The sequence below is a fragment of the Mesoplodon bidens genome (assembly GCF_964165515.1).
Source record: "Mesoplodon bidens genome assembly, chromosome: 3".
NCBI lineage: Eukaryota > Metazoa > Chordata > Mammalia > Artiodactyla > Ziphiidae > Mesoplodon > Mesoplodon bidens.
Genome location: NC_138178.1, coordinates 140,297,077 through 140,310,225, shown reverse-complemented (window position 1 = coordinate 140,310,225; position 13,149 = coordinate 140,297,077). Strand labels below are relative to the sequence as shown.

At 38.6% G+C, this 13,149-nt stretch overlaps 1 protein-coding gene across 1 annotated transcript in view; it reads right to left on the bottom strand.

Moving 5' to 3' along the window:
• Nucleotides 1–1,809: 1,809 nt before the first annotated feature.
• RHOJ (ras homolog family member J) overlaps nucleotides 1,810–13,149 on the bottom strand; it is a 90,676-nt gene continuing 79,336 nt past the window's right edge. Inside the window, exons 4-5 of the mRNA XM_081228871.1 lie at nucleotides 11,247–11,342; nucleotides 1,810–3,904 (exon numbers count right to left, since the gene is read on the bottom strand). Of these exons, the coding sequence (XP_081084997.1) occupies nucleotides 3,758–3,904; nucleotides 11,247–11,342 (243 nt within the window). The 3' untranslated portion in view covers nucleotides 1,810–3,757. The remainder of the gene's footprint in view (nucleotides 3,905–11,246; nucleotides 11,343–13,149) is intronic.

Genomic DNA, 13,149 nt, shown 5'->3' with positions numbered 1-13,149 from the left:
TTTCTAATGGTCCTTGAAATGAAAATGTTTTCTTGAGTTTCCTTATTTGTACTTGGGCAGCCTACTCAATGACTCACGAGAATAGCTGGCGACCTGTGGTTCTCTCTGTTGAAGAGAATGCACATTTTGCATTCTGGCCTCTAAACATAGGGGTAGATTTAAAAATGAAGACATAAATGGTTAATTATCACCAGCATGGTGTCAAACATTCCTTTAAAATTAAACCTTGATTTTTAATCTTCCACTTTGTTCTTATGGATGAGTTTGCCTTTATGAATGCAATACTGTTTCTTTAAAGGCTGACCTCAAGTCATATATTTCTTCTTGAAGACTCTCTACTTTGCACGGTTATTGCCCATAGGAACCAACACTCTTAATGATGATATTTTTGTTGGCTTCAAATTCTGGGTTAGCTTTTTAAAATTTTCTCCTAAAATTGTGAATGTGGTTGTGACTGCCTCTTTACTACCGCTTGAATATTATTTCCTTACTGGTGTTCTATGAAAGTTGTGTATGGTTACAGCCACTTCATCTGGTACCTCTCTTATAGACTGGAAATCTTTCAAATGGTTCTTTGCATGTCATGATCAAACATATTATTATTATAGTCTCAGGACCAAATCTCTCATCCTCTTATATGTGTATGACTCAGTTTTTGATTTCCCAGTTTAGTGCTGCCTGGTTTAGGGTGGATGTAGTTACTGCATTCAGTAATTGCTCTTTGAATATAAATTTACTTGGCAGAAAGCAGCCCAGAATTCTCCTGTTAACACAGCTCTGACTTGTGTCTTAGTCCTTTTGTGCTTCCAAAGGAGTCTATTAATTCTACCAAACAACCCACCATCTGACTGAAAAAAAAAATCTGTCAAACTAGCTACTTGATTAAGCCATTAGATTGAGATTACATTACATTGTATATTCTGGATTCCAGGCATATTAGCATGTAGATCAGATTCTTGTCTCTAGGTTATTACTAGTTCGATGGATTACCTTATTATAGTGGCCCATGCCATATGTTTGAAATGTGGCTAGGATCTATAGGATAAACAGATATAACTTGGGTAGTACACCTAACAAAACTCTAACTTAATATGCTGATAATGAATAGACTATAGTATGGAGTTGAAGGATGGGAAGCAGAAAAGCTGAGATCTGTCCCAGCTTTGTTGCAACACATCTCTTTTAACTCATCTGGGCTTGAGTTTTCTCATCTGTACAATGAAGGGATTGGACTATAGCTTCTTCTATCTCTGAAAAGTTAAGACTCTACCCTTCAATGGAGATCAGCTGCCCCTTCTTGACTTTGGAAGATAGTGTAGACCTTTAAAGGATCCTTGTTGAGATTTCTATGTCTTTATATCTTTGGTTTCAGAGTATAGTTTTATTCAATCTTATGGCAGAAAACTTTTTTTTTAATGAAATGAACTACCAATCGCCATGAAACAGGGAATACATGATTAATTTGGTGGAATGACATTAACACATTTAGGTTGCTTTGTTCTTCATTATTTTATTCAACAATTAGCTCATAAGACTGCTAAGAGCCTGTGCACCACACAGACACTAACAGTCTCTCTCCAGGTTCTGGTTCCAGGTGAGAGAGAGATCGCCCACCATGAACAAGTTAATCTCTGTGGCCCATTAGGGAGGTGATGGCCTGGGGAACCATTCGCCTGTTGAGTGCACACATCTGGAAAATTCTCCTTGGTGGGGCAAACATACTGCTCTCAATTTTTCATCCACATCAATGAGATGTGAGGAGTGGCTCTTTAGCAAGACACGACCACACAATAACGTAACAAAACCAGCTAACGGCACTTCATTTATTATAGGGCTAAATGCTCATTATTGTTTGTAAAGGATGAATCCATAACCTCTGCAGAGTTATAGTTTATACATGGTTGATTTCCATTTACAAAGAGAGAGAGTCATTGTTTTCTCTGTCAAGCTTTGACTTACAAAACTCCCGTTTTCTTTTAGGCTGGTGTGTGTGTGTGTGTGTTCAAGAAAATGTTTAGCAACTAGATAGGGGAGAAGGGAAATAAAACTTGAAATGTAGTAGGGGAAGCACATTTCAAAAATTCTAAACAAACAAACAAAACCCCCCAAACTGAGGGGGTTTCATGGAAGGTCTTAACAGAAAAGACCCATACCATACGCTTCTTTTTTAATGTGCTTCCTCCAGGAGCAGAAGGAACTGGAAAAACTGGATTTTTCCAACAGGAGTGTGAATCTGGAAATTCTTAAACTAAAATTTATATAATTTCATGCTGCAAAGAGGCACTCTGCTTATGCAATTGAAATAAAAAATAAAGTGCCTACCTGGGTGTTTCCAGAGTAACTGTAAGCAAATAAGACTAATTAGAAGCCTTCACAGTCTCTAATTAAAAGCTAGGAAATAACTCACTCTGCGATTCGAGAATCCCTGGATGTTTGGAAGAGTCACTTCCCCAAGGCCGAAGTCCCTGTTCCATGGAGCATATCATTTTGGAAGCAGGGGATCCAGAGCTTGGTACCCATGGATCTAGCCCTGAAATACACATTTGGGACAATGAGTACAGGAAATAGGGAGGGCAATATTTTAGTACTAGTTGTACTTGGAAAATATCATTTAAAAAGAATGGGAGCTCCCATGGACAAGCAGAGAAGCACTGTCAGTTGAAGTGAGAGGGAAAATTGAGGCACTTTGCTTAAGCTTTGGGGACTTTAAAACACTTAACTTTTTCATGCCCCATGGCCAGATCCTTCTTTGGAATAAAGTTATTATTGGGTGTGGGAACAGTGTGAAATCAAGAAAGGAGAGGGGCATGCAATGGGGAAGGGAGGGAGCAGGAAAGTTCACTTTGCTGAATAAAGAATCTTTTAAAATATAGGTCTGCCACATTCTCTCCCCAATCAGTTTGACTGAAAAGCAGAAATACTACTTTCTTAAACACAGTTCATTTGCAATTTTCCATCACAATATAATGTGGAAAAAATAAGGCTACCTATCAACGTAAGCATATCTGGGGTGAATCTTAGGCAAAAAATGTGGACCTGCAATAATTCAGATGGTGTTTTCTTTCAGTCAGTTTCAAAAATTATGGCTCCATATATTTCCAAAAGTTTCAACATTTTCTTGTATCTCCTTACAGTCAGGCATTCAGAGGTACGTGTTGGTTTTAATAGCTTTGGTAGAAACATGCTGAAATAGGAATGGATATAAAACCCTTTGTCTTTAGGCTAATTTGGTGTGGATTTATAAGGCCTGAGTAAACTGGTAAATTAGTAAATTTCTTAAAATAATACAAATGAATGTAAGACACATAGTAGAACAGCAGATTCAGAAAATAAAAAGGTTAGTATTGTATTCCCATGTTTTGTAAAAGACATCAAGTAAGGCCACCAATACAGGAACCGAGTTCTTTTTTTGTTTTTCCTGTGATGATTTCCTATCAGCTTCATGTTCTTGGAGGGGGCAATGAAAAATGCAAGATGGCCTTTGACTTTTTTTCCTACGTGGTCAGCAGTGGCACTGGCTGGAATCCGGGCTCAGCATTCTCGTAGAGTGTGCAACGTGGATGCCTCTGGCTGGTAGGGAGGATGTGGCAGTTAGCTGATAGTGTGCCGTGTTTGGGAGGGCTCACAGGGTGGGGGAGCAAGCCTCTGTGTCAGGGACTTCCTCTCTGGTCATGCCCTCCTTTTGGCTTGAGCTGGGTCTCAGAGGTTGGCTGCCATTCTTACCCTTAGATGGGGTGGAGGTGGGTCTCAAGCTACCTCAGATAATTAAACAGCAGTTGTGACACTTGGAGCAGTGTTTCTTCTTTTTCTTGGGATGGAAAATGGTGAGGATCGCTTCATCAAAAACGGCTTTGAGACCTTTCTGAGTCAGGGCCGAGCATTCCAAGTAGCACTGTGCTCCAATCTTAAACACAAAAGAGAGAAAGGCATGAGAGGAGAAAAAGAGAGAAAAGCACAGTGGTGTCTGCCCTCTGAGCAGCCAAGTGCTGCTGCTGCTGGTCTCACAAACAGCCTGGGGGATGGTTTGGATCATGTCTTTTTCTTCTGCATTTCAAATTGCATCTGCTATGCTGATTTTTGGTATTTTTATATTTTTTGCTTCCTGATATTAATAATAAACGATTGTGGATTGCTTTTGATAAGCAACAAATTCTGAAAGTGATCCATAACCATTTATTCCTAAATATAAGAATATAAAAAATATAAAAATTAAGAGAGGATTCAAACCAGTGATATGGTTTAAATATATATTGTGAACAACAGGGTATATGATGTTGTTTTTAGTACCTTCTCATTTGTATGCAGAACATGTAAATCTGGTGCAAGTGAAACATATTCCCTTCTGTATATAGTAGGGCAAGGTGTCAACTTGGTTAATAAAGCACATAGAAAGAGAGTGGGTGATATGGTTTTATAGGTCATTCTTGATTAAAATGCTCTTCTGACAAAAGGTATCTCTCGGCAAAGTAATATCTGATTGGTCATATTATTCAGTTTTAAGATACATTAAAAGGCATATTTTTAAGCAGTTAAACTCCAAAACACTAAAAATAAAAATCATAAAATGCACTTACTGACACAGACACCCTCCTTATCAGTATACAGTCTATGTGTATTTAAATGAGGAAATATTTTGTGCTTGCTTAGGGCTTTGTTTCAAAGCTTTTGATGATTTCATATTATGATGTATTTGATAATCACCAGATCCCTATGAGAAATATAAAAATTCAGGCCAGAGCCATAGATTCTCATTTAAAAAATTGCAGGGTAGAGCAGACCAGAAGTTGGTAGTCAGCTTCATGAGATAATTCATGTGAGGAAGACCCAGGGTTTTAATTGCTCCCAAGCTCAATATGAGCTAACAGTTTGATGTGGACCTTTTAATGTTAAGGATATCTGGAGAAATGCTTCTATTATATGCTTTACATTATAAGAATAACTGAAAAATTACAGTGTATTCAGAAGAGGATGGCTGGATGGTGAGCTCCTGGAAACCAACAACAGATAAATGACTAAAACAGGGTAGCAAAATCACATGCCAATTAGGGCCAGTAGCTTATGTAACTGAGTAAAGCAGGACTGGTGCCAGACAACAGGGAGAGGTAGAGTCTGTGGTGGCCTGTGAAGTAAACACCCCCACCAGAGCTGGTAGTCTACTCGGCTTAGGCAACTGTTGCCAGGCAGGAATATTGGTTCATCATTGCCATCTTTGTATTTTTCAAGAGGACTTGGACATTTGGATTTTAGTTAATATTTACCAATTTAAAAACACTCTGTGGGCCAAGCAAGACGCTGATGTGGGATGTCTTTGGCAGCAACCAGCCAGTTTGCAATGTGTGGATTAAAGGGACTGGTGACTTAGCTTAGAATAGAGTGGGAACAGCTCCAGAAGGTGAAATGTATTGTTTAAGGACATCCAACTAGAAAGTAAATGATCTAGACCTAGAACCTGGGTCACTTGATGTGTGTTCTTTTCCTAGTTCCATGATGGAAACTGTGACCCTCGTCACTCAACACTGCCGGAAGTTGGTCAAGCTGACAGTTAATGAAATGAAGCTGCCCACTTGTTTGAAAGTCCACAGATAAGAAAGCTAAGCATGAGGTAAAACTGTTCTGGTGGCATCCAGATATTATGCACTTGCTTTTTTCCTGTATGGTTAATAGTTACTGTATGAGCCAAAGGAAAGTACTCAAAGAAAAGATGTTAGATATTGATAACTTATTTTATGGTTTCGTTTTGACCATGGTCTGGATTAGAATATGGCTTTTTTATATAATTAAAAATAGTTGAATGCAAGAGAGGGATAAAGGATAGAGAAATTTTTCCTAATAATGTTCTGAAATGTCATCTGTTACATTTTGAGATTGTGTTTGGTATTCGATACGAACACATGTGAAAAGCACACTAATCTAGTGAATGTGTCAACTGAATGAGTGCTTGTAATGTGCTGGCTGTTGTCAGTCATCCTGAAAAAGTACACAGAAAGCACTGTGGGGCTGTTCTATCTGGAATACCTCCCCACTAATGATCACAAGCCTCAGTTGATTCTGGAAATTACAGGAGAGCTGGGCTGATCTGGGCTCACACGTGGAGTTCTGGACTCTCTGGTCCTGCAAGATGGGCGAGCACACTCTCTCCTCCGCCTGTCCCCTCTCCCCACCCCCTCATTCCCCCACCCCACCTCAGCCTCCCCCTCCCCTGCCCTCCACCCCACAGTGCCGCTGACAGAGTGTCAGAGTTTGTCTTTTGATGGTGCAGGAGGAGTCCAAACTTGTCTTTCCCAATTCAGACATTTCTGAAGATAATGAAACAGCAGATCAAGGCATTATTGTGTAACTGGGTTAATATAACATTATTTTGTACTGATAGTTCCAGGAAAAGTAGCAAACAGATTTTGGGTGTGATTTGGGAAATATGTGTGAGAACCAGAACCCAGTTGTGAGGTGAGTATTGTTAACCATTGTTCAGGGGCTCTGAGGGTCAGAGAGGAGAATTTATTCAGGTTCAGGGAAAAGGCACAGCCATGTTATAGGGACTGCTGAAGAAAAAATGTGTGTCCTCAAAGATGCAAAATGGAAAACCATCCCAAGGAAATACAGCCTCTCTTACAGCAGCAACTTCATCTGCCTTTTGGAGCAAAGTGATCTACACAGTCAAATATTTAGAACACATCTGTAAGCGCTCAGGATTCACAGATCTTTGTTTAGTTACACATGCTAGCAATCTGGGACATGCTTTACCAAAATGATATGTTTTCAAGAACAAACTAGAGATTGAGAAATGTAAACTGAGAGAACACTTCCCTGCTAACTTTATAATAGCTAAAACTTATTGTCTCAAATGCTGGGACATTTTTCAGAGGTGTAGAGAACATTTTGAGTCCGACAAGAAGAAATTAGAAAACAGGCAAACAAATTCACAATGGCCAATCAAGTGGAAGAAAACCTAGTATTTCTTCCAGATGGTCCTCACGGAGGTGGGACATGTTCTAGAACAAGATAAGGTATAACTGGAAAGAGTAAAGGTGGAGAGGTCTTCCCAGCTGCAGACATGTCTGAGAGGACACAGTTTCAACACACAGTTTCTAGCTTGCTGAGCTAGATCTCATGGTACATTGACTCATTCAATCAGGAGGTAAGTCTATCACCATTCTCCTTTGCAGCTCAGATAACTGATGTCCAGAGAGGTTAGGTAACCTCTCTAAGCCCACACAACTAAGAAAATGGCAGAGATTTGAATTTGTCTGTCTCTTGAGCCAGAGTCTTAACCATTCTGTTATTCTCTCTCTAGCAAGTGTAAAGAAATATGTTTGAAAGAACAAAACTAATGAACAAATGGAGATGCTGTTATGGGCTGAGTGACGGTAGTGAGAAAAGAAGAGAAGGAAAAGTAAGGCAGTTCCTGAAAATGGAGAGAAGACATGTCAGTAGAATGAACAGAGTGGGCTTGTATCTTAAGGAATGGCTAGTAGCAGAGAAGTTCCTTATTTCTTATTTAAGAACTAGGGAGGGTACACGCAGCAAGAGGGCAACTTGAGAGCCAAGCAAAATAAAAGGAGCCAAATGGCTTGTGAGAGAATTTCCATCTCAACAAATCAGCATTATGACCAAATTGCTGAAAGAGGAGAAGGGTTTCCAGGCGGCATGCATTTGTTGCTGATGTTTTTTTCAAGAACTGGCAGAATTTGCCCATCCAAGGGTGGATAATGTGAGTGTACTGCTTGAGTGTAGGTTATTATGGAGTGGTGGGGACTGTGGCTTACTGAAGGGTATATACGTTGTTTAAAAGACTGTTGAAAAGTTGCAGTTGATGAGGAAATGCTGGATAGTGCTGCCGGATGTACTGATTTTTTTAAAAGAAGCTAGAAATGTGTATATTTACATAAGGTTTCCAAATTGTTCAATGTTGACCACTAAATCACATCAAAAATACCTGTGTGTGTTGATCAAAACATTTGTGGGTGAAATTTGGCCCATTAGTTGCATTTATTGGTCTCCCTATCTGGAATTTCGTCTCCCCAGTCCCCTAACTTTGTCCACTTGACAAACCTGTTCCTATCCTGTAAACCTGGCTCAGCTCTCAACTACTCCAACCCTCTGAGTCCTCCCCTGAATGTGTCCATCACTCTCTCCTCTCTGTTACCTCAGCCCTTTGCGCACCTTTCTGTTGTATTTGTTCAGTTGGTGTACTTTTGTTTGTCTATCTCTCTCATCTTCTGGCCTGTGGGTCTCTTGAGGGCGGGGGCCATCTCTCTCCCACCTCTGTAGCCCAGACCCCAGTGGTGAAGTGACTGATTTCTAATGACCATGGGAGAAAGAGAAAATGGCCGGCACACAAAACAAGGAAGGTAATGGTGACTCTTGCAGTCAGGGGGAGGGAGGGTACAAAAGACTCCATGAGCATTGATGACAGGATTTTTGCTGCAGTTTTGCTGCTTTAAACCCCACTGGTTCAAGTTAAAAATCCAGGGGGAAACAGGTGCTAAGACAAAGAGTGAGAACAGCAATAAAAAAGGCACAGTGTGAAGAAGATGGCAGGAGAGGCCCCAAAGAAGCCAAAGACCAAAAAAGGAAAGATGGTCAGGTGTTTTATCAAGAAATACCTTAGGAAGTCTGAGCTTAGAAAATCATGTTTAGGTTGTATCCAATGGAATTGGGAAAGAGAATGCACAAAAGTATCCTCTTAGAGCTAAAGTGACACATATTAGGTATCAGTTATTGCCAAATAAGTCCAGCGGCAGTATGGACATACACAAATGAGAAAAGCATGGGAAAAGTAGGCTGAAGATTAAAAAATACAATAATGAAGAGAAGAGGGAGGATAAAACAAGTAAAGGGATAACAATGAATATTTATTATAAATTGATATAAAACATTTACGTAAATATAGTTGACTTTGGAGTGTAAAGAACTGGAAATATGTACAATATGAAAATGTCCTTTATAAATAAAATGCCCTTTGAGACCAAAAAGAGATGATAGATAAAAAATGTTTAGGAAATTGAAAAGTACTGAACAAAAAGATATAAAAAATCTGAACTTGCAAAGCCTTTAAACTATGGGGAGAACATACACATTAAACTATGGGGCTTCAGTCTATAAACAAAGAAGCCCCAAACCTAAGCGTTTCTTTTCAGATTATAGGAGGGAAGCGGAAGAGCGTGGTGGTTAAAGCACAGTGTCATATCCTGGCTCTGCCACTTTCAAGCGGTGTGACTTTAGCCTCTCTGAGCCTCAGTTTCCTCTAGGAAAGTGGAGGTGATAATATATACACTTCAGGGGGTTGCTGTGAGGATTAATTAAGACAAAGCATGTAAAGCACTTGGCATGAAACCCAGCCCACTGCAAACATGCCATAAATGTTAGCTGTTATTATAAACTACTTGACAGGAAAGTCAGGGAGCAGAGAAACTTAAAGCATCTCTATAATTACATGAATTGTGATGAAACAAGTTTAACTCTTGCTTGGTTTTCTTCTAAATTGGATTTTGTAAGCTAAACATGATTCTCTCAGTATCTGAGAGCAGTTGCTAGGAGAAACTGGCAAAAGGCAATGAAGTGGTGAACTCAGCCATTGTTCCTAAAATAAATATGAAACGAGATGGGAGGCTTTGGAACAACTTCTCAGAGGGAAGAAACGACTTCCCAAATGAGAAGTCAATCTAGGACACTGACAGGATGGTGGTGGGAGAGAGGCCAGAAGCAAGAGACACAGAAAACAAGCTCCTGCAAAAAGGAGGCCTCCGGGACCTCCTTTTTGTGAAAAACATCTAGCTGGGAATCACATACAATCATTTATGGAGCTATGTATTTTCATACCTTAGGGAGAGAATGGAAGCTGGATGTATGAAGAAAAGGTAGAAGAACCTGTAGATGTATGCCCATCTTATAGGAGGAAAAACAAATGGCTGGAGGAGAGTTTACTCAAGGTCAGGTGCATGGGGATGACGTCCACAGAGCTGGCTTAGAGTTATTTTACTGTGTTATTATCAGCTGTATGAATCAAACGTGTTCATATCCCTAAGATTCTGTTCCCTCACCTGTAAGAGGAGACCAGGACTACGTGCCTAAGAGGGAGAGCATGAGGCTGAAATAGACAGAGCTTGTAAAGTGCTTAGTGAGAACGCAATGGATGGCTCACACTGCTGGTTCTGACGTTACTATCCACAGAAGTAGGAAGCGTTAACTTGCTCAAATATTTGTAAGATGTTCTCATATATTGCATCCATAAAACATAACTTTAACCCATTTCTATTCGAGTGTATCACTTAATTTTGTTGCCTATAAGAAAGTTTTAATAAGAGAAATGCATGCATTTTTATTCACAAAGAATTGGTAGTTAATGTTATTCTTGACCTATTTAAAACAGGGACCCCTAACTCTGCCCCAAGGCATACATTTGCAGTGTTAGTTACTTTAGAAAGTAAAAGAGAAATTTCTGAAACCTCTGGCAGGGCTTGATGGGTTTGTGACTAAATCAGTGAGGAGGTTATGGAAATATGATTTATAAACCTCCTCTTGCATATGGTACCTCATCCTCTTGTGTTCATTTTAGTGTCTGCCTTTGTACACATCTTGGTGGTAAACGGGAGACAAAGACTTGGTCTGAATCATTTGCCCAACAAAGTCACTGTTAAGCTTTTAGGAATGAAGAAAGGTCTGTGGAAACTGTTCCAGCTGTGAGCAAGTAGCTATTATCTGTCGAATAGCCACTTGGATTCTCCAACTAGTTACCTTTTGGTCTATGTTAATCTTTTAAGATGCTGTTTGTGACATAATCCAGCCTCTCTAAGTGGCTATTCATTATAGGGTGAGAAATACTGAACAAATATAACCCTGCCAGATGCAAATCTCTCCCAGGAAAATCACAAAATGCCTTTTATGAAGTCATTTAAATGAGTCACATGGATAGTAAGCAGTGAAATTTACAAATATATATCTAATGATTCCCATTATTCATACTTAATATGGCAAATGGATAATTTTAGAGGTTGCTAAATCAAATAAGTGCTTCAGCTGTTTAAATTCACCAAGTTTCTTAATGAAAAACAGACAGTGCTGGCTGACAAGAATGCTAACCAAATGGTCCCTTCCAGCCTGACTAGAATAGAGGGGAGAGTGTAAAGCAGAGAGATGAGTCTGAACACATTGTATTTTAAAGCAAAAGCCGATGTGGTTCTTCCATTCCAAAGCATACAGCAAACTCTTCTCTCAGCATCCATTTAAAATGAAATTCAAATCAGTACCGCTTTTGCAAGCTTCACACCATGCTCATAAGTGAGAGGTTTCTCTTTCATATACAGCAAACGGGCCAAGGTTTTAGGGTCATCTCGGAGATCGATCTGGCAAAAAACACACATGTGATACACTTATTTATTTTTTCAGGCCTCACCAGATGTTCAAAACTGTGACATAATAGAGATGTTTTTCCCCTTGACACCTATGAATTTTCTTTAAGGAAGCACATACACATGGCCATATTATGTCTAAAAATTAGAGTGAGTTCTTTGTAAATGTATACACCAGGCTTTCCTTATAGTTTCCCCTTCAAAGCTATTACCCTGGGAGCTGATTCAAATGATTCTGTAGCTGTTTCAAATGTTTTTGAAATTTCCTGTTTATTTCTAGGTCCCATTTATAGGATATACAAAATAATCAATTATTTCTAGGTCCCACTTATAGGATATACAAAATAATCAATTATTTCTAGGTCCCACTTATAGGATATACAAAATAATCAATCAGTCTTACTACTGTACGGTGATGTCTCATTTGATCCCTGGTTATACTACTCATTATTTAATAGTTTATTTCCTGGCTCTGAATATATATATATATATATATATATATATATATATATATATATATATATATATATATATATATATATATATATATTTTTTTTTGGTGGTGGTGTGGGGACAGTTTCCAAACCAAATCTTAACCCTCAAAGGGATGAAGATTTGCCACCTGTGAGGATATTCTAACAAATGTGCTTCAGGCTCTGAAGGCAAGTCCTAAAAAGGAATTTCCAAAGGGCTTGCTCAAGGAATAAGCATTAATCTTTTCAAAGGCAGAACTACTTCGAAAATAGCATCTGTGTTTGGATTAGGGTTGATAATTTAATTAAATATTTAAGTTGCTTTAAAATCTCACTGTGTGTGTGAACACATGCATACATACATGGGTGTAAATGTGGGCACATAAAGGCTTGTGTTTTAAAGGAAAAATAATGTATTCATATATTAGGGTCCCGTAAGCACATTTCTCAGCTTTACTAATTTGTGTGTGGGGGCATTTTTTTTTTGGCCTTAATTTTTCAACTTAGTGCCCACCAGTTATAAAAAGGATTCAAATCATACAAAGATGTTGACCTGTCCCATCACATATTTTCCCACCAAATGGTCAAACACTATCATCTGGAGTTAAGGCAAAAGATTTCATTTAAACAAACTAATAATTATCTTTCAGAGCAGAAGCATTAACTGTATTCTGATTTATGGATGTATTAATTATCTGTCCATACACTCTCTAGGAAATATTTTCCTTTCTTTTACTTTTTAAAAAATTTCTCTTTGTGAAGCACAATGTAAAATGAGAGATAGAAAGCAGCAGCATATGAAACAGATAATAAAGCTCTTTGGTATCATTACATTTCCATATGTCTTTGGGATAGTAATTTGGGTTTTAACATAGCAAAGAACAAAATCTATTTAAAACTATAAAAAGCTGGAACAATCTTTAATACATTTGTGCAACTGGCTTATTGCTGGAGATTCAAACTATGGAACTTTATTAGCTTTCAAAACACTTTAAAGGCTTTTACAATCACAGCTTTATCTGGTATATATCTGTTTTAATTTTTTTTAAGATCTGAGAGATCGGGGGCTTAAAGGGAATAGACAATGAATTTCTGTCTTCCTTTTCAAGGGCTGTTCCTGAAGGGTTTTTGTCATAATGAGCCTGTTCTGATTGCTGCAGTCATTTTGACATTCACACCTATTTTGTGACTTTCAAACAATCATGGATTTTAGATATAAAAAATATTAGATAATAAGTGTAATTGACATCTGCGCCTCATTCCTCTGGCTCAGGACTGGAGAAGTTGTCTATTTAAAAAATTACTTTGTTAGTTAAAAGCAAAAAGCG